Source organism: Pteropus vampyrus, unplaced genomic scaffold, assembly GCF_000151845.1.
Source record: "Pteropus vampyrus isolate Shadow unplaced genomic scaffold, Pvam_2.0 Scaffold502, whole genome shotgun sequence".
NCBI lineage: Eukaryota > Metazoa > Chordata > Mammalia > Chiroptera > Pteropodidae > Pteropus > Pteropus vampyrus.
The window spans coordinates 78,266-99,320 of record NW_011889283.1 but is presented as its reverse complement, the minus strand read 5'-3'; the positions used below and the strand labels follow the sequence as shown (position 1 = coordinate 99,320).

General features: G+C 39.5%; 1 protein-coding gene and 1 pseudogene across 1 annotated transcript in view; both read left to right on the top strand.

Moving 5' to 3' along the window:
- CLMP (CXADR like membrane protein) overlaps positions 1–21,055 on the top strand; it is an 86,595-nt gene that overhangs the window by 57,357 nt on the left and 8,183 nt on the right. Inside the window, exon 2 of the mRNA XM_011382999.2 lies at positions 7,706–7,863. Within this exon, the coding sequence (XP_011381301.1) occupies positions 7,706–7,863 (158 nt within the window). The remainder of the gene's footprint in view (positions 1–7,705; positions 7,864–21,055) is intronic.
- Positions 14,022–14,136, top strand: LOC111732881 (annotated as a pseudogene).

Here is a 21,055-nt window from a genome sequence, read left to right as displayed (position 1 = left end):
AAAAGATTTAGAAGAGAAACTTCCCTAGTTGGCAGTGAGGAAGCCTGACAGGCAAGGACAGTTGCTGCCATTTGCTCAAGCTGCTCCCTTCACCAAGAATGCTTTTTTCCTTCCATCACATTTGTGCAGGAAAAGCCTATCTTTCTAGAACTAGCTCAGTCCCACTTACTCTCAGAGTCTTCCTTAACACTCATGTCAGAAATAATCTTCCATACAATATTAATTTTCTTCTGTATGATAATGTTGTGGCTCTGGAGAACACTCTTATTTTTAGGAATGGTTGCTGAAACATTTAGAGGTAGTATCATGCTATCTGAAACTTACATTCACCTGGTGTAGCAAATATATATAGAGAGAGAGATTAAGCAAATATGGCCAAATCCTAACTCTTATCAAGTAAAATGACTTCCAAACTTCTCACAATTCTGCTTTACCTCCACAGCATGTTTTTCTGGTTTTTCTTGTCTTTCAAACCACAGTATGTACAATTATTAGTAATAATAATTTCCTTTTTTTGTTTTTAATAAAGACAGAGTATTTTATTTTCCCCCCAGCTTTATCGAAGTCTAATAGACAATTGGTTGCTCATATTTACATTGCACAATTCAATGAATTTTGTTTTTCAATTTTAGTTGGCATACAATAATATATTAGTTTCAGTCGTACAGTATAGTGATTAGTTATCTGTGTAACTCACAAAGTGGTCACTCCACTAAATCAAGTAACCCTCTTCCTCCTTACATATTTTTTACAACACTTTTAACTATTTTCCTTATGCTGCACTTTATATCTCCATGACTATTTTGTATCTATCCATTTGTACTTTTTAATCCCTTTGCCCCTTTTCACCATCCCCTCAACTCTCTTCCCAGCTAGTAACCCTCAAAATATTCTCTACATCTATAAGTTTATTTCCATTGTTGTTGTTGTTATTTATTTTGTTCATAAGATTCCACAGGTATTTGAAATCATGTGGTATTTGTCTTTATCTGACTTATTTCATTCAGCGCAATATCCTCTAGGTCCATCAAGGCAATATCTTTTTCCATTTACTCCTTTTAGTCTGTGTGTGTCTTTTAATCTGAAGTGAGTCTCTTTTAGGCAGCATACGTAGGGGTCTTGCTTTCATATCCATTCAGCTTCCCTACCTATTGGTTGGAGCACTTAATTCTTTTCCATTTTAGGTAATTGTTGATAGGAATGTAGTTGTTACCATTCTTTATTCATGTCTTTTCTTCTTAAAGAAGTCCCTCTAATATTTCCTGTAACATTGGCTTAGTGTTGACGAATTTCTTTAGCTTATTTTTGTCTGGGAAGCTCTTTATCTTTGCCTCTAAATGAAGCTTTGCTGGATAAAATATCTTTGGCTGTAGATCCTGGATTTTCATCACTTTGAATATTTTGTGCCAAGCCCTTCTGTACTGCAAAGTTTCTTTTGAGAAATCGGCTGCCAGTCTTATGGGATCTCCCTTGCAGGTAACTAACTGCTTTTCTCTTGCTGCTTTTAAGATTCTCTCCTTGTATTTAACCTTTGGCATTTTAATTATGATGTGTCTTGGTGGGGACCTCTTTGGGTTCATTTTTTGGGAGACTCTCTTAGCTTCCTGGGGTTTTATTTCTATTTCCTTTCCAGGTTAGGAATGTTTTCCATCATTATTTCTTCAAATATATATTCAACTTCTTGTTCTCTGTCTTCAGATATCCCTATCCTATGACACGGATGTTGTTACCCTTAATTTTTTCCCAGAGGCTCCTTAAATTATTATTATATTCTTGGTTACTTTTTCTTACTATTCTAATTGGGTGTCCTTGGCTTCCCATACTCTGTATCAGTGGTTTGATCCTCTTCTACATCCACTCTGTTGATTCCCTCTAATATACTCTTCATCTCAGATAAAGTGTTCTTCATTTCTGACTGGTTCCTTTTTATAATTTCCATTTCCATTTTTATGTTTTTTTAAATCTCTTCGTTAAAGTTTTCATTGAGTTCATCTATACTTCCTTAATTTCATTGAGCATCTTTAGGACCAGTGTTTTGAACTCTACATCTGTTAGATTGCTTGACTCCATTTTTTCTGGATCTCTGTTCTGTCCTTTCATATGGTTTCTGCTTCTTTGTCTTCCCATTTTGGCTGCATTTCTGTGTCTGTTTCTATGTACTAAGCAAAGCTCCTAAGTCTTCCAGTCTTATTAGCATGGCTTTGTGTAGTAGGTGTCCAGTGGCACAGTCTTGAGAGGAGTTCAGCTATAGCCCAAGTTTAGCCCCAGCCTGTTAAGATGTAGCAAGCAATCCACAGATGCTGTGCTTATAGTTGCCTCAAGAAGCCACGCCAGAAACCGAGGTCAGCTGCCACCAGTGTGAGCCTTGGCGCTGCTCGGCAAGTGGCATAAGACTCACAGAGGACACAACTGGATGTGGCTTGGGTAGGGCCACAAGTTGAGGGATTCGAAGTTTCAGGGAATTCTCTGGGAGAAGTGACTAATGTCATCTAGTTCGATGCCGTCTCAGCTATGACAGCGCTGGGTCTGTACATTGGGAGCAGCGGGAGGGCTCAACAGAGGAACAATGGATACTGCCGGAACTTCTGCCCAGGAGAAAGCCTTGCCTCCGGCCCTCGCTCTGACAACTCAGTGTTCCCTGTAAGTCCCCAGAGCCCCCTGAGCAGTTGACCTGGCACTGGTGCTCACGAAAGTCTGCTCATAGACACGGCCCCTTTAAGAAGTGTCTGCAGCTGCGGTCTGTCGCTGCTGCAGACTCCTTCCCACTCAGCCCATCAGGACTGGGCAACCTCACGTCCTCTCCCCTTGTACCTTCTACCACTGCAGGGTGATTTTTTGTTTCTCTCCCTAGTTGTAGGGCTTCTGTTCATCTAGATCCCAGGTGACTCTGCTTGCTGTTTGCTCCGTGTTTCCATCACAACTTTGATCACAACTTTGATGTGGTCATAAGAGGGTATGAACAGAATGGTATCATCTGTACCATTTTGCCTAGTCTTCCTCATAATTACCATTTTTTGAGTATGTACTATATACCATGTACCAACTCCAGACACTTTACATCCATCATATATAATCCTTACAACAATCTTTCACAGTGGATGTTTTTATGCTCATTTTACAGAGAAGGAAAATGAGCATAAAAACTCAGCGTAGTCAGACAGAGAACTCAATGGTCTTTTCACCACTAATTAAATCCACATCTATCTTACTACAAAGCTCATACTCTTTCTATTGCATCATGCTGCATCTTGAATAGCACAGCATACAGTGTTCCAATCTGGAAGCTACTTACTACACACACACGCACACACACCCCTACAGAATTATATGTATACTAGTCTAGAAATTAGAAGGCCTTTGGGTGAGTCACTACTCTCTAAGCCTCAATTTCTTGATCTATAAAATGAAAGAAGTCAATTTTAAAATTTAAAGTCTTCTGTATTTTTCTGACTGACATTCATTAATTTTGATTTTCCTGCGGCTTTCTGAAATATTCTAGGTAAAGCAAAACACAAAAAAATTCTCTTTTCATTCAGGTAAATGAACAAGTCCATTGAGAAAAGTGAAATCACCAAGTGGAAGGAGATTGAAATCACACCTCAATCGCCCATTAGCAGGTGCCCTGTTATACATTAAATAATGTGAATGACACAGCTCCTGCACCTGATATCGATCAGAAACTACTATGTCTCTCTACTTTGTTGCTTATAAACTGTATATCTATACAATTTGGTAAACATCTCAGTTCTAAAAAACAACCCACCTATTCTCCACCTGTGCAACAAGCACTGTGGCCTCTCTTAGATAGGGCCCTAAGGAATGCTGGATACCTGTGTTGTTGAGGGCAGCACTGGAGGATCCATTCTTTGGCGAAAGTAAGCATCCAGACTTAACTGTGAGACCTGAGCACTTAACTGTGTGCCCTGTAGGAATTCAGCAAGTATTTGAGAAGTAGAAGAATTCTCTGTTAGGGAAATAGAGAAATGGATATTTTAAATGCGGCATCTTAGTTTCTTTTGCTTTGTTTCTTTTGCAAGATGAGTCACCAGGGGTTCTATGGGGAGCCATCTGAGAAAATTCAGTCAGCATTCTTACCCTGCCACATCTCCACAAACCTATAGAATCTGATCTGGAAACACGGCCTCAATATGTAATGTAAACAGTGTTTCTGTCAGGATGGGAAGGCTATAGGCTTTGTTAAGTTGGACGAAATGAATTTTCTTGAGTCATCCAAGACATTTATCTGACCACAGATACAATGCTAGTTCTTTGTACATACTTTTTAAAAGACTTCAGTATGAGTGTTTTAATGTGAATGGAATTGTTGAAATCACTTTTTAAAAATGTACTATTATCAATGGATTCATCTTCAAAATATGTTGTTTATTTTTCCCTCAGTTATATCAAAGTATTCACATTGAAAAAAAATGTTACTTCTGTCCTATATCTTTGAAGGAGGTCTTGAAGGTTCAAGAGAAACTTTAATAAATGTAAATGCTCTTTAGAAAATAAAAGTTTAAACTAATCTTAACTGACTGTAGGCAGCAGTCATCTGAGAAAAAGCCCTTCTAGTTGAGAACATTTTGGCGGGAGATGCCTATGTGCCATTGCCAGGTGCTTTACCTCAGCTCATTTAATTCCCACTTTGCAGATGAGAACACTGAGGCTCAGAGAGGGTAATTCTTCCAAGCTCCCAACAGTCCTTTGTTAAATGCCTGAGTTGCATGCAGAAGCCTCCACTTTGGGAGAGCCCACAGCTTCCATGATTGCATTGTGCATGTGCACACAGAAATGGAGGCGGTCCTCCCCACTGCCACCTTCCAGCAGCTCTCCCCACTGTCAAAGGCTGCAAGTGTCCCAAACACCCAGCCTCTGCCACTTGGTTCTTCCCTTGCATCTGCCACTAACTAACTTTGTGACTTGATATTTCAATTCCCCAGGCTGTAGTTTCCTCATAAGTGAAATCTTGATGATCTTTAAGGTCTTTCCTAATAAAGATGAATACTACAATGCCCAGGAAACCCAAGGCTGCCCCCTGGGTGTTTAGATTGCCCCTTCCTGCTCACCCACCAGGTGGCTGACCCTTGCTGAGCATGGGTCAGCCACCTGGTGGGTGAGCAGGAAGGGGCAATATAACCATTGCCAAGCCTGGGGAGCTCAGGCCCCCATCCACTTAGGCTACAGAGCTGGGATGTGGGTTAAAAAAAAAAAAAAGTGTAGAAGGACCTGACAAATCTGCAGGGTTCTCAGTGGTCTCTTTGAGTCTGGGGAGCTGAGGTTCAGGAAAGAGTAGAGGTGCATTCACTGATCTTGAGGCTCCCTGCCTTGGTAAAGTCATTTGTATTCACTGAGTGGTCCCCTCCCTGCACTGCTGTATTTAATTCTGGGTATGATATAAATAGAACTTGGCACTCTGGCAAAGCACACCACCCACCACTATGTTCCTTTGCTTTTGGGACATCAACTAAACCTGAGCCTTTGATTCCCTCTAGTGGTTTAAGTTGGCAACTTTCATAGCTGATTTTTGCACTTATTTATTCAACGTATAGTAAGTGCCTAGTGTATGCATCAAATTGGTGCTGGGCTTTCTAGCTTTGCCAGGGGTGTGGGACACTGATTTCATTTGAGCAGCGTTGTCTAGTGTGAAGTGATCAGGGATAGAAGCAAGAACTTCTTGCAAACTTAGCTTAGTACAGTGCAAACTGGCTAATTTCCTTCCTGCTCTATAGCTGCTTTATGGGGACTGAAGGAGGATGGGTTTTATATGGGTTATTTCTGCCACTAAATAAACTATAGGATATTGGGCTGATTCCTTTATCCCTGGGCCTCAGTTTACTCGTTGGTAAAATGAATGCATGACTTAGATTCAAATCAATCCAGTAAATATTTATAGAGCAAGACCCAGAGCTGGGTGCTATGGAAATGCAGTGGTGAATGGCGCTAACTTTTAAGGTGCTTACTGGCTAGTAGGAGAACCAGAAATCCAGGAAGCCACATAAAACACAGGGCGTGAGCACAAAGCATGACTGTCAGAGTGAGCTCTTCAGTGAGGCAGACCTGGGTGGAGCCCCTGCTCTGTCACTTCCTTGCTGTGTGGTATTGGGCAAGTTGCTAATCTTCTCTTTATGTTTCCTCAAGAAATTTGAATAGTAATCCTTTCTTTATAGGTTTGAGTGCTCGGTCTAGAGCCAAACCATAGGAATTGCTCACTAAATCATGGCTACTCCCATTGCAGTGTCAAATCCTAAACAGAAATAACAGAAACTTCGTTGAGAATATCAGTAAGATCATACAAGGGGCCTATCCTGTTGGTTCTGGAGCTCCTTCTTATGCTCAGCCTATTTCTATGGAGCTTGACAATCCACGTGCTGCTGCTCTTAAGGTAGATGCCTCCGAGGGCTGTAACCCTGCAGTTTCAGCCAATCAGCTCCCCAGTAGAGAGAACAAACCAGTTTCCCCTGCTCCTTTCTCTCTAGTTACTTTTCCCTGCAGGCAAGAATAGAGGCCCTTTTCCTTCCCACAGATTTGCTGTTAATCAACTTTGGGAAATGAACGGGAATAAGAGAGGTAGCTTATATGTTTCGGCTAGTCACGATCCTTGGTCTTTAGTGCTTAAAATGCTTCTGAGGTGGCAACGAGTCCCCTCCAGAAGAGAGGACTTTACACAAGCACTTGAATCTGTTTTACCTTGGAGGTTGTATGATTCTGTTCCATTGTGAATGGCTTGAAAGAGATCATTTTTCACACGGATCTCCTTTATTACTATGTAAGGAGATAAAAGAAGATCCAGAGCTAAAGCACATTTGGAATGCCAGGCGCATCATACCTAGAATCCAGGTGGGGTTTCATCATATCAATTCTTCAGTCATCAGTCCTATAGATTTAATAGTCAACAATGTCAGAGCCTTAACCAGGTACTAAGAGAGAGATTAATAGGAAGGAGAGAAGATGAGCTTGGAGTCCAAAGTTGCTGACAGGGTACCATTCCTGGAAAAAGATGAAAGTTGAAGGTAAAGAAAACCAAAAATAGAACTGGATTCCTGTTGACTAAAGGGGTATCGGATCAATAGAGGGACAGGATCCAAATGTGGTAACTAAGAATTTCGCTTTGGATAGAAAGAGTTGCTTCATATTTTGAAGCCCTATGATATGAAATTTTAGAGAATAGAAGATAGAAGTTGGGGTTATAAGAGAATGTGTGTCCCTAAGGGAAGCAGGAACTGCCCCCAAGAGCCCACTTGTTCCCTAAGGCATTTCTACACTTACGCAGAGGTCTGTAAGGGTAATCTGTTTCTAAGAAGGCTCTAAGGAGTAAACTGGTATCAGCCTTTTCTGGGGACAATGCTAACTTCTCTTTTGGTTTCTGTCCTATCAGAAGCCTTTGCTAATAGAGGAGAGAAAGATAAAAAAACGCAGTTGTTCTTGACCTGAGCGATTTCATCATTCATAAAAACCCAATAAGGTAGGAAAGACAGGCATTAATAGAAGTGTATTTTGGCAGACTTAAGGAAGATATGATGAATTTAGTTAATGGAGGAGCCAGTGTGAGACCCTGGGACTTCAGCACTTCTGGTCTTGGATTCTTCCAACACCTTGACTTGCTCCTTGCCCACAAGAGCATCCAATAATGATTAATTGCAGTATTTGCTTCCCACACATTGCTATCCAGTTTCTGCATTACTCATTAGAAGTTTTCCTCTTCCAGTTTCCTGCTATGTTGGAACCTTGGGGACTCACACTGAGATCAAGAGAGTGGCAGAGGAAAAAGTCACTTTGCCCTGTCATCATCAACTGGGACTTCCAGAAAAAGACACCCTGGATATCGAATGGCTGCTCACTGACAATGAAGGGAACCAAAAAGTGGTAAGTATATATCTACTGGAGTAGAGGCCCCTCCTCCTTTTCCCCTCGGCCTCCTTCTTTTACCTTTCCTTAGTCCTCCAGCTTTTCTCATCGGGTCAGGAAGGGCTACAATTGCTTTTTTAATCAGGCTTATAGTTGAAAGACATTAGATACAAAACTATAAACAAGAAGGATATTGGAGTTGTAAGGAATAGAGAATTTATGTTCTTTGGACAAGCAAGAACTACTAGAAAGCCATCTGTCATTTGCCCAAGGAAGGAATCTGCACTTCTAGTGTCTTTCCTAAGAAGGGGACTAAGATGCAGCAACTTGATTCTCTAGTCTAGTGTGCCAGAACTATACCTGTACAGGGAAGCCTGCTTCTCTTCCTCCTCTGAAACCATTACCACCTGCCTATGCTTGAGCTTTGCACAAAGTCATGAGTTCTAAGTGCTAAGATCATGTCAATGACAAATGACATATGATACAGAGGAACAAATGCAGGACAAGAAAATGTTTAATACATTTAATTGGCAAGCTAGACAATTGATACTGGTTCTAGAGTTGGAAAATAAAGGACCTGGCCCTGGTCCTTCTGTGCTCAGGTTACATAGGCCCATCATGATGGTCCATTGGTTTTTACAAGCTTTTGGCAGTGTGAACAGAACTTGTAGTGCTCTGCTCCTGATAGTCTGCTTGGAGGGCTTTTATTAGAGAATGAGAACTAAGTAACCTACTGTTATCCTTTCTGCCTTGGCTGTATTTAGCCACTGTACCTTTCTTTCCTCGATCTAGGTTTTCTAGCATAACTATTCTCACTCCTTTTACCCACTGACTTATTTCTAAAACTCTGTGTTGAAGGATTTGTGATTTTAAAAGAATTTGTAATTTAGGGAAGCTGACTTTAGAACTTTACTTCTTTCCCTACTAAAAAGTGAAAAGTTGTCCTTTCCTCTCCTCTGTCTATACCACTAATTTCATAAGATGGTTTTTATAGGCAGAAGCTAAGGTTTTCACTAAGAATAAATTTTAAAAATTCTGGGAAATTATAAGCAGTGATCATAAGGATCACTGTTGGAGTTTAACCTGCTTAAAATCTGCCTACATTGCCTTGTTATTTTGATAATGCTTGTCATTTCGTGCATCACCCTAAGACTCTCTCTGTTCTCTGTAGAGCAAGGTCACCTTAACCTGAGCATGTTTATTCCAACAACTTCTTAATCTTAGACATGATACTCAGTTCTGAATGAAGTAAATAAGAGCACAATTTCCTCTAATAAAAACCCAAGAATGACTGCATCTAACTTTCACCCAAATGTTTCCATTTAAACAAAAGGAAAAAAGAGTTGCTTGGTTATGGAGCCAAGTGAATATAAGGGTTAGGAAGTTAATTGTTGATTAAAGAAAGCCACTGATATGGCTTCTGATATCACTCTGATAAGCACCACAGTTCCTTCCTTATCTTCAGTTAATATTCTAAAGTAAGGATTGTTATTTATTCAGTCATTCAAATTACACAAATTTATTTTGCGCTTTCTAGTATGCCATGCTAGGCACTGGGATACAATAGTAAAGAAAATATCAGAGTCCTTAGTTTCTTGGAGCTTACAGTGAAATGACATTGAATAATTTAAACAACATTTTTTTAAAGTAGAAAGCAATAAATATTAGCTACATGCCAGGCACAAGTCTGTTTAGCACATATTATCTCATTCAACTTAATCCTCATAACCGGGATTATTACCGACTTTACAAATAAGAAACTGAGTCATGTGCATATAGATACACAAAGTGAGAAAATTGCTTAAGGTCACCCATTCTGCATTTTGAAATTAGGCACTCTGACATCAGTACCTAGGCTGTTAAATACTAGCTATATTACCTTCATAAATAATTTGAAATTATAACTTGTTCTATGTAGAAAATAAGGAGAATATGAGGAGAAATTTATCTCAGACATAACTAATTATGCAAAGACCCTGATGGTGGAAAAGCTTGGCACTATTAGAAGTACTAAAAGATTAAAAATAAATTTAGTATGAACCAATGTTTCCTCAATAAAAAAATCAATTAAAAAATTTAGTTAAATTTTTAAAATATGGGTTCCTATACACATACTCTACCATGAAGGAGCTGGTTGAAGAGATAAATATCTATTGTGATAGAGTTAAGCAAAGTGTCCTAGATGAATACAAAGGAGAAGCCATTGGCTGAGAGTAGGTGGAGAAGGGGAGAAGTCAAAGAGTGCTTCTTGTGAGAAGGCACAGCTGATCTGAGTGTTGGCAGAAGATGTTGCCCAGAGGAAATCACAGAGCATAGACACAAAAACTAAAAAATTCTGGGAAATCATAAGCATCTAGGATAGGTGAAGTCAAAATATGAGCCTGCAGAGGTTGCGAGGCTAAGACATAAAAGATCTCGTATGCCATACTAGGGAGCTTAGAATTTGTTTTCCACAGTGTCATGGAGTTCTTGATGGATGTTAAGAGTAAGAGGGATATATTTGCATTTTAGAGCAATCACTCTGGTACCGTGTGGCACATTGATTTAAGGGGGACTTGAGTAGAAGCAACAGCAGTTAAACAATTTCAGGCTATACAATAAGGGCTTAAAACTACAGTCATGGGTGGTTGGGATATCAGGAAAGGGTTAGTAAAAATTTAGTAAGTGAATTTGCCAAAGTTTTTTAATTGCCAGGGTGTTGGGAATGAGAGTGACTGAAAAATAAAATACAGAAAGGGTTGTAATGGATGTGGTGCTTAAAGTAGGCTAACCAGTGACCTAGATCTCAAGTTTAGCTTTGCATTTCAATCTGTTTTCCTTCCTTTTGTCTAGGATGCTCAGATATGCAGGGAACATTTGGGGGTGGGTAAGCAGTCTCAGGAATATTTGAATTTCAGCCTAGATAGTATGACCACTAGAACTCTAGCGCTTTCCTTCTGATTATAGGGATGGAAACAGAGTAGAATTTCCAAAGTAAGAGTGACCACGTACCCCAAGGTTGATCAGGAACACACAACAGAAAACTTTCCCCTCTATTTTTCAGATGGATAAATTAGGACAGAGGTGTTCCAATCCCCATGCCAAGCTTCTTGGCCACACTTTCACCCTTTCACCTTTCTCTCTGGCTTTGAACAAGAAAATTCATGATCTAAATCAGAGAGAAGGGACGACATCCATCTCATTCAAGGTAGTTTCACCATTGCTACACAGGGCATGGGATGGCAGAGCAACTGCCAGAAAATTGAGATGATCCATCTGTTCCATACGAGTCCTAACAAATTGTCATACCTCTTCTGGCTAACAATGCATCTGGTCCACCAGACATGCCACATGACAAACAGCCCCACAACAGCTGCAATTCATATATTTAATTTTTTGTTTATTTGCAAAATAATCAAATTTATGTTCATTTTCTCCCATCACACCCTGATTGATGGCTGAGTCTCAGCACTACATTTCCTAGAACTAAAAACGAAATAAAACAAAAAAATACACAAGTATCTGAGATTCACAGTATGTCTAAAAAAAAAAAAAAAAAACTGAGCCAAAATGCAAAGCTGTAACTGAGTCCCAATTTGTGTTAGAAGTGTAAAGAAATTCTCATATTGAACAAGGGTTCTTTAATTATATAAAGATTATTTTGGAGTTGTATGATCTCTGCTTTTCAAAGTTGGAGAATACGTGTAGTTATCTCTATTTTTTTCATTAAATATAAGGACAGGATTTTGGAGAAAGGGGAGATAATCAGTCACCAGGAAAGCCCATATACAGCAGGCAATTCTTGAGCTTGATCATGAAGCCTGTGTAGGTGTTATTTAAGCAAAAATAAAGGAGGGGAAAACATTTCAGAAAGAAAAGACTTAATGATCCAAGACAAAGACACATCAGAGGACATTGTTCAGAATCAAGGGACATTGTGTTTGTGGGTTAGGCTATTCAAAGATGTGAGGGCAGGGGCCAAAAATGAGGTATGGTTCAGGCTGCACTGGCTTTAGCTGCCACCTGCAGAGGGCCAAGTTTTAGTCCACAATGTGCATAGGTAACGGAAAATAGATGGAGGCTTTTAGCCAGGGGAGCTTTGATATACAAACATATGGAATGATTAATATTTCTGGGGTACTAAGCTGAACACTTTTGGAACCCTTAGGGACTTTCTTGAATGCAGGATCAGAGTAATAGAAGTGATCGTGAGTGCTTACGATCTCATTACCAAAATATCCTATGAAGTAGTTTATCCCTGTCTTCTAGTTGAGCACCTTAGGGTTTAGGAAAGTTAATTAACTAACCCAAGGCACATAGTTGTAAGTGGAAGAGCTCCCATTTGAATGTAGACTACTAGACTTCCCAGTATTTCTCTCAATTACTTTGCACTGGTGCAGTATTTTTTTCAAAATTAAGACCCATAGTGGATCCTAAGCAACCAGACTTTTTGTTTTAACATAGACTAGAAAATATCAGAGGGTATGACATATACACTGCTTCATGAAGCTTATGTTTCAGTTACATATGTGTATGCTATGTGTGTGCTGGGTCATAAAGAAAAATGTGAGTCTGTTCAAAAAGTGTGAAAGCTCCTACCATAGTGTACTTACTTCTAGCAGTCTAAATCAGCCTAAGGCCACTCTGATCCACACCTACCAAGGCTCTCTAAAGTCCAATGTACTTTTAAAGACAAAGGTAGTTCTTGATGTTAGACCAAATATTAAATGAACAGGAAAGAAATCACCTAGACCAAAAAGGGTCACCAACCTTCCAAGGCCCACGAAACACCAAAGTTCCTAAAAATTACCCATGTTTTTACTGATCTCTATGTTTAGAATCGTTTCATTCTTCCTTGGAGGCACAAACTGACTTCCTTGTAGGTGATTAACCACCTACAGGTACATAGATATGAAAAAGTCAGAAAGAAAGAAGATAATAAGTAAGCTAGGTGTTCCAGGCTTACTTGTTCTATCTTCAAATGTCAGCCCTTCACTTTTGGTCTTAGGAGATGAACTCTAAGGCTTACACTTTTTTTCCTATTGCTAATGTATTTCATCCTCTACCCACTGTCCCACCGGTTTGTCATTTCTATGGCCCCTCCTTCCACCCCGCAAGAAACCTATCCGTCCTACTGAGTGTACCAGGACTTGGGGCCAACGATGCCCTGCAAACATTTTAAACAAACAAGTATCATATTGGGAGAAGGGTTGTGATCGTAGTTCTTCCTGGTCTGAGTGTAAACACAGGTCTTTAAGTTGAATACTAGAAACTCTATGGAAATAATTGCAAAATAATATGTGCAGTTTTCTGAGTCAGAATTTTTAAGTTTTATCTGTGTGGGGGCTAAAAAAAATCAATATGTTTTCTCCCACCTTCTAAGTTCTTCTAACTGTGCTAATAATCAAATTAACAGACAGATTAACAGGAGAAAATCAAAATTTTAACATATGCACATGGAGAAATTCACATAAGCATAAAAATTCGAGATATTAAGGCAACATTGGATTTATAAGACTGGAAAAAGGAGAAAGAGCAGGTCTAGGGTTTTAGATTTGACTATTATCAAATCAGAATTGGCGATTTACAGGTAGTTGAGGAAGAGTAGAACACAAATGGCAGGGAAATTGCTAGGGAACTCAGAAACATTGAGACATAGTAGGTATCTAGCTAACAAGCTTAGGGTCTAACTCCAGGGTGAAATTTTTTAAGGCAATCAAGCCCAAGCTCCCTTCCTGAAACAGGTTTCTCTGTCTGAACCTCTTGGGCAGGGAAGTCGGGGAGGCTCAAAGGCTCTTTCTCAATCTTGTTTCTTAATAAACAGCTGAAAATCAATATCCCAAAAAGCAGCTTCAGGGTAGCAAAATTTTGGTTCCTTTCATCTGATTGGGGGAAAAACAAAAAAGCAGCGAGGTAGGACGAAGAAAAGGCTCAAATGGTCCTGGCCACGACCTGGCACATGAGGTTGGTTGCACATTAAGGGATCAGAATAGGATAGGAACCTCTCCCTGGCCCTCAGAACTTCTCCCTGGGATGCCTAGTCTCACTGGGAAATGCAGCCACTAATTAGTGAATACAGAAAGGCCCAAAAGAACTGTCCCAGCAGGATTCAACTGTAGGGCCCCAGTTTCAGACTGACATACAGGTACCGCCCTCATCAAAGACATTCTACCAATACTTATTAAACAAAGGAATGGGTCTACCGCCATGCCTGAACAAGCCCGATCCCGTCTGATCTCGGAAGCTAAGCAGAGTTGGGCCTGGTTAGTACTTGGATGGGAAACCACCTAGGAAGACCAGGTGTTGTAGGCTTAAAAAATAAGAGATTGTAAGCTGACAAGGTCCTTGCAATCTGTGAAGTCAACCAAAGGTTGTCTCGCCTGAAAAAAAAAAAAATTAAAAAAAAAAAATAAACAAAGGAATGGCCTTTAAGCCATTTATTGGAGACGCTCACATCCTGAATCTCTTTAATCTTGTCTTCAGCTTTTTAATGTATCCTGTGCCTTTTTTTGATGCAAGGAGTTAATATTTGTAAAGTATTTAGGGTAGTGCTTAGCATAAAATAAATACCAAGTATATGTTTTTAAAGTAAAAATAAAAATTCTGGACTAAATGTATCACTTGTGTTGATGGATTTTCATTTCTATGTCTGATTCACATTCCTGGGCCCAGAGCCAAGCACTGTGCTTGGTCACTAAATGGTTACTGAGTGAAGGAACAATGGCCTTTCATAGATTTCATCTCTTAAAATTCTTACTATAAGCCTGTGAAGTCGGTAGAATAAGAATTATTATCCTAATTTTCTTTTAATATAAGAGAAAAATTAGGCCTTAATTAATCTCCAGAAAACTTAGACATTAAACATTTTAAGCTTTAAAAGGTGAAGGCCCTTGCCCAAAATAGATTTTGGATCTGAACCTAAGATTCTTACAGCTAAATCCCCTTCCTTCCCTCTGTCGCCTCCCTTATAACTTGTAGCTTCTATTAAAAAAAAAAAAAATGCAGAAATTCAAGACAAAATGTCTGTCTGGAAGTAAACACTGGACATTTGACTGAAATCATGCATTTCTTGTTCTTTCCAGAATATTTCTCAGCATGAAGATAATGTTCAGGACGTAGCTCCCTGTGTATGTGGGAGTGGGGGCGAGTCTTCAGGCCTGGGTAGGAAGAGATCCCCTATTATATAATAAGGAGGCGAATTAGATCTCTTGAAGGCTGCTTCCCCTGTCCCCACTCTTCTCCTGCCTCCTCTCTTAGCATGTAGTTCCATGTTTCAAATCGTTGAGGCTCTAGGAGAGAGTAGGAGGAAGAGGGAGGAGTTGTCATCCCATATGAAAAAATGCTCAAGGTCACTAATCACTAAAGAAATGCAAATTAAAACCACAATGAAATGTATCTCATACATGTCAGAATGACTATTATCAAATCAAAAAACAAGTGTTGGAGAGGATGTGGAGAAAAGGGAACCCTTGCACGCTGTTGGTGGGATTGCAAATTGGTATAGCTGCTATGGAATACAATTTAGAAGTTCCTCAAAAAGTTTAAAATAGACTTACCTTTTGACCCAGCAATTGCACCTCTGAGTATTTATCCAAAGAAAACCAAAACACTAATTCGTAAAGATTTATGCACCTCTATGTTTACTGCGGCTCTATCTACAATAGCCAAGATATGGAAGGAACCTAAGTGCCCATCAATAGATGATTGGATAAAGAAATTATAGTATATATATACAATGGAATATTACTCAGCCATAAAAACAAATGAAATCTTATCATTTGCAACATGGATGGACCTAGAGGGTATTATGCTGAGTGAAATAAGTCAAAGAAAGACAAATACCAATGTAATTTTGCTTATATGCAGAATCTAAGGAACGAAAGAAAAAAACAAAACAAAACAAAAACAGACTCACAGGTACAGAAAACAAACTGGTGATTGCCAGAGGGGAGGGGCATTGGGGAGCACGTTGAAAAAGGTGAAGAGATGAAGAGATATAAATTAGTTACAAAACAGTCACAAGGATGTGGAATATAGTGTCAATAATATTGTAATGGCTATATATAGTGCCAGATGGGTACTAGAGTAATCAGAGTGATCACATCATCAATTATATAAATGCCTAAACATTGTGCTTTATATCCAAAACTAATTAAAAAATAAAAAGAAAAGAAAAGAAATGAAAAAATAATTGTCATTCAGAAGTAAGGCTGGGAATGAGAACAAAGGCTAAGATTTCAATGTTAATCTAAAGAGATCCAAGATGATAGTCACTTATTTGACTCTGAGGTTGGTGATATTTCACTCTAAGTTCTTTCAACATAGCAATGTCCAAACCTGTGGAGAATTTTTTTAAATTAATTAAAATTTTTTTGGTGACATTGGTTAATGAAATGCGATAAGTTTCAGCTGTACATTTTAACAGTAAGGCATATATATGTTTACACTGTGTGTTCACCTCCCACATATATATGTTTACACTGTGTGTTCACCTCCCATAGTTAGATTTCTTTCTGTCACCACATATTTGACCCCTTTTACCCTGTCTATATTCCCCCTCTCCCTACCCTCTACCACTAGTCTATTGTCCATGTCCATGAGTCTCTGTTTGTTTGTCCTGTTCATTTGTTGCTTTTAGGTTTATATCCCACATATAAGTGATATCATGTGATTTTCAACTTTTTCTGTCTGGCTTATTTCACTTAGCATGATTATCTTGAGGTCCATCCATGTTGTTGCAAATGGCAGTATTTCATCTCTTCTTATGGCTGAGTAATATTCCTTCCATTGTATATGTACCACAGCTTCTTTATCCAATCACCTATCATAGGACACTTTGGTTTCTTCCATGTCCTGGCCACTGTGAATAATGCTGCTATGAACATTGGTGTGAAAAATATCTTTTTGGATATGAGTTTTCAAGTCTTTAGGGTAAATAGAGTTTTACCATATGATCCAGCAGTCCAGTAAAGGGACTGCTGGATCATATGGTAGGCCAATTCTTAGTTTTTTGAGGAACTTCCATATTGTTTTCGATAGTGGCTATACCAATTTGCAGTCCCGCCAGCAGTGTATGAGGGTTCCTTTTTCTCTGCATCCTCTCCAACATTTTTATTACTTGTCCTGTTGATTATAGCTATCCTAGCAGGTGTGAGATGGTATCTCATTGTGGTTTTGATTTGTATTTCCTTAATAGCTAGCAATGTTGAGCATCTTCTCAAATATTTGTTGGCCATTTGTATGTCCTCTAGGGAGGATTGTCTGTTTAAGTCCTCTTCCCATTTTTTTTTTAATGCCTGTAGCACCTAGTATTCTTAGGTGGTCTCCCATCCAAGTACTAACTAGGCCTGACTCTGTTTAATCAGATGGGATCAGGTATGTTCAGGGTGGCATGGCCGTAGACTCTCTTCCCATTTTTTGATTGGATTGTTTGTTTTCTTGTTGTTATTGAGTCTTATGAGTTCTTTGTATATTTTGGATATTAGGCCCTTATCGAAGGCATTGCTTACAAATATATTTTCCCATTCGGATGGTTGTCTCTTTACCTTGTTGACGGTTACTTTTGCTGTGCAGAAGCTTTTTAGTTTGATGTAGTCCCATTCATTTATTTTTGCTTTTACTTCTCTTGCCTTTGAGGTCAAAGTTTTATAAAAATTTAATAAGAATTTTTATAAAAATCTGCTTCAGCCCAAAGAGGATACACCTGGCAGTAAGATCTCAGCAGACTGAGATAAATGCTTAAGAGAATAAGTTTGCAGTTCCTTTTTGAAATTAAGGAGGGAACACAAGGAAGATTGTATGGAGGTGGGAGAAAGCAAGGTGGGGATTGGATTACAGGATAATTAACAAGATTATGTACTTTCTTGGGGTGGTTATATCAAAGGTGTCTTAACCTAGATGCACAGAAACAATGGGCAGGGCTTGCCTAAGGTAAAGGTAAACCTTTGACTAAGAAGTGGTATTCCTGGGGTGTGACTACCCAAAATGGCCAACCTAGTTAGGAATTTATGATCAGATCACCCTGTGAGGTTACTTTCCACAGAACCCCTTTGTTTTCATCCACAGTCTTTGTCTTTATGTTTAGGTATCCTCTATTTGGATAGCCTTATTTTCCCTTCTCTCTTCTTGGCCTCTATTTTCATGCCCTCAGCCATCTTATTTAGTCTCATGGCTTTAAATGCCATCCACATGCTCATAATTTCCAAATGCATATTTCCAGTGTAGGCCTCACACCTGAATAGCAGATATATGTGTGTGTGTGTGTGTGTGTGTGTGTGTGTGTGTGTGTGTGTGTGTGTTTACACAACTCCTTACTCAATGCCTCCTTTGGGTCTCAAATGTGCTAAGTCCAAAACTAAACTCCTGATCCTCCTCCTCACCCTGAATACTCTGATCCCAAACCTGCTCTGCCCAGTTTCCCACCTCTTCATTAATGGCAATTCTCTCCTTTCTGGTTCATGCCAAAAACCTGGGAGAAGTCCTTGATTCCACTTTTTTTCTCATAACCATAATGTACATTTAAATGAGGTGGTCAATCTATCGCAAAATCCAGTAAATAGACTCTAACTTCAAAATGCATTCAGAATCTAATCACTCCCACTGCTGTCACCCTGGAGGCAGTGAACCTCTTGCCTTCACTACAACAGATTCTTGACTGGTTTCCCTATTTCCACTCCTTTGGAAACTGGCCTCCTTTGGCTTATTCTCATGATATTCTTCTGCTCAAAATCCTAAAATAGCCCCACCATTTACCTCCAAGTAAAAGCCATCTTCTTTACAGTGGACCACGAACCCCTACATGATCTGGCCCCACTATCTGACCTCGTCTACTATTCTCCTGGCTCACTCCAGCTACCTGGCCTCTGCTCTTCCTCACACATGCCAGGCACCCTTCCACCTTAGGGACTTTGCATTGGTTCTTTCCTTTGCCTCGAACTCTCTTTCTCCTAGATAGCTCCCAGGCTAGTTCCATACCTCCTTCAAGTGTTTGCTCTAATGTCATCCTCTGGTGAGGTCTACCTTGACTACCTTATTTATATTGCAATCTGTCCCTCAATCCCCTTTCCCTGCTGTCATCTTCATAGCATTTTATGCTGTCCAATGTACCATATGTTTTTCTATGTCTATTTCCTACCATTAGAATATTTTCTGCTAGACGGCTGGAATTTTTACATGATGTGCACATTGCTAACTCCAAAGTACCTATACCAGGTGCTAGCACATTGTAGAGGCTCAGAATTTGTTCAATAAATTACCATCATCTTAGATCTCTTCAGCTTAACATTTAAGTCCAGCCTTTGCTCGCATTTCCAGCCTTACCTCTGGATGACAACTCCTCTTTCTAATATCCTTTCTTCCCTCTCCTAAATATTCTCCAAGTGGCTGTGCTTACTAATCTGATGAAAGACACCTTTGAAGAGTTCACTTTAGCCAGTTCACTTTAGCCTCTGGGAGCAGCCTGATGATGCTGTCCTAGTGAAGCTACCACCAGCCTCCATTTCCCCTCCAGCCCTCAACTCAGTCAGAAGGAACCACTTGCACAGTACTCTTCCCAGTAGAGCTTCAGGTATTTAACATAGAGACCCAGTAAATTGAACCTGGAGACGACATGCTCAGGGAGGAGGCAGTAGAAGAGTGGGGACAGGAGAAGCAGCCTTCGAGAGATCTAATTCCCCTCCTTATTATATCAATAGGGGATCTCTCTCGACTCTCAGGCCCTCCGTACAAGGACCTGAGAACTTGCCCCCACCCCCACATACACCACAGGGAGCTGCTTCCTGAACATTATCTTTATGCTTAGAGTCCAGGTTTTCTAGACATAAATTAGGGTCTAATTTTGCTCATGTATGAATTTCCACAGAAATTAAAATTCACTTGTAGAATGCTGATGGTGTTGCCATGTTTCCTATCCATAGGGAAGCAAATCATTCTTGCCCATAGAGATGCAAACGAATTTTGTCCAAAGAATAGAAATCTCTTTTAGTCTCATTCTTATTTCAACCTATTATAACATGTCTCTAGTTCCATCATTAATAATGAGTTAAATATAGTCTTTGATACATGTTTATTTTCTATGTCATGATTTTAACTTTTCTTTTTTAAAGTTGTCCTTTAAAACCATAGAGGAGGAAAAAACATTTTTCCTTCTACTCTCAGGTTCTCAGGCTAGGGCACTGTAAATTAGATTGACAAAAGACAGAAAACAAGAGAAGTTTATTAACCTGTGAATCAAGAATGTAACATATGAAAGTACCCAGAGCTGAGTAACTCAAAGAGGAGGTTAGGACTTAGGCTCAATATATCTAACTTAGCAGGAGAAAGGGAGGGGCAGAAAGGGCACTTGTAGAAAGATAAAAGGGCCTTTAGGAGAAGAGATGGGAGATATACTAGTTTGTGATGATGTCTGTCTGGTTGTGGTGCATGATATCTGGTCTCCTGGAAGACATGATTAGAGTTGCTCTGGGGGAAGGGATTTATGGCACTTAAATTCTTTTGGGAGACTCTGCTTTTAGGCAGATAAGGGATTTCAGGAGCCCAGATGCCTTTAGATGGAATTAATTCTTATGTATATGCAAAGTGACATATTTGGGGGTGGCATGTCCTGGTCTCTAACAACAGTTATAAAACTCATTTCTTTGTATTGTTATCATCTCTAGCACAATGCCAAGCACAGAGTATGTTTTCAGTAAATGTTTATTAAAGAAAGGACTTCAGGGTTGCAAAATAGCCTAGCCAAAGACAATCGAAGGCAGCAGACATAAAATCAGAAGGCCTTACGGGAGCTCCTGGGCAACACCCAACATTATAGAATGGGGATCCAGCAACCTATTTGTCCAAAGTCTTTCGCAATTTCTCCTCACATTAAAATGGTATAAAGAAATGCTATGGATGAAAGCAAAGAAAAGAGACCATTCATAGTCTGAGTGTCATATCAGGGAAGATTTCATGAGGAGTTAACATTGATTTTGGATTTAAAAGTATGGATAGGGTTTCTTTATGTAGAGAGATGGAGAAAAGAGATTTTCTAAGTGAAAAAACACAGTGAGCAAAGGCATGTGAGTACCAAGAAAGTACAAGTCATATTAAAGAAAGATAATGTGATTATTATTGAACAGGAAGAGTTCATCCACCTGGTGCTAGCAGAGCCAAACACTAAACATGGAGAATTGCAGTGGAGAAAGATTGGCTATTCTATTATGAATGGCGCCACCCAGGAGAGGAAGCTAATGCT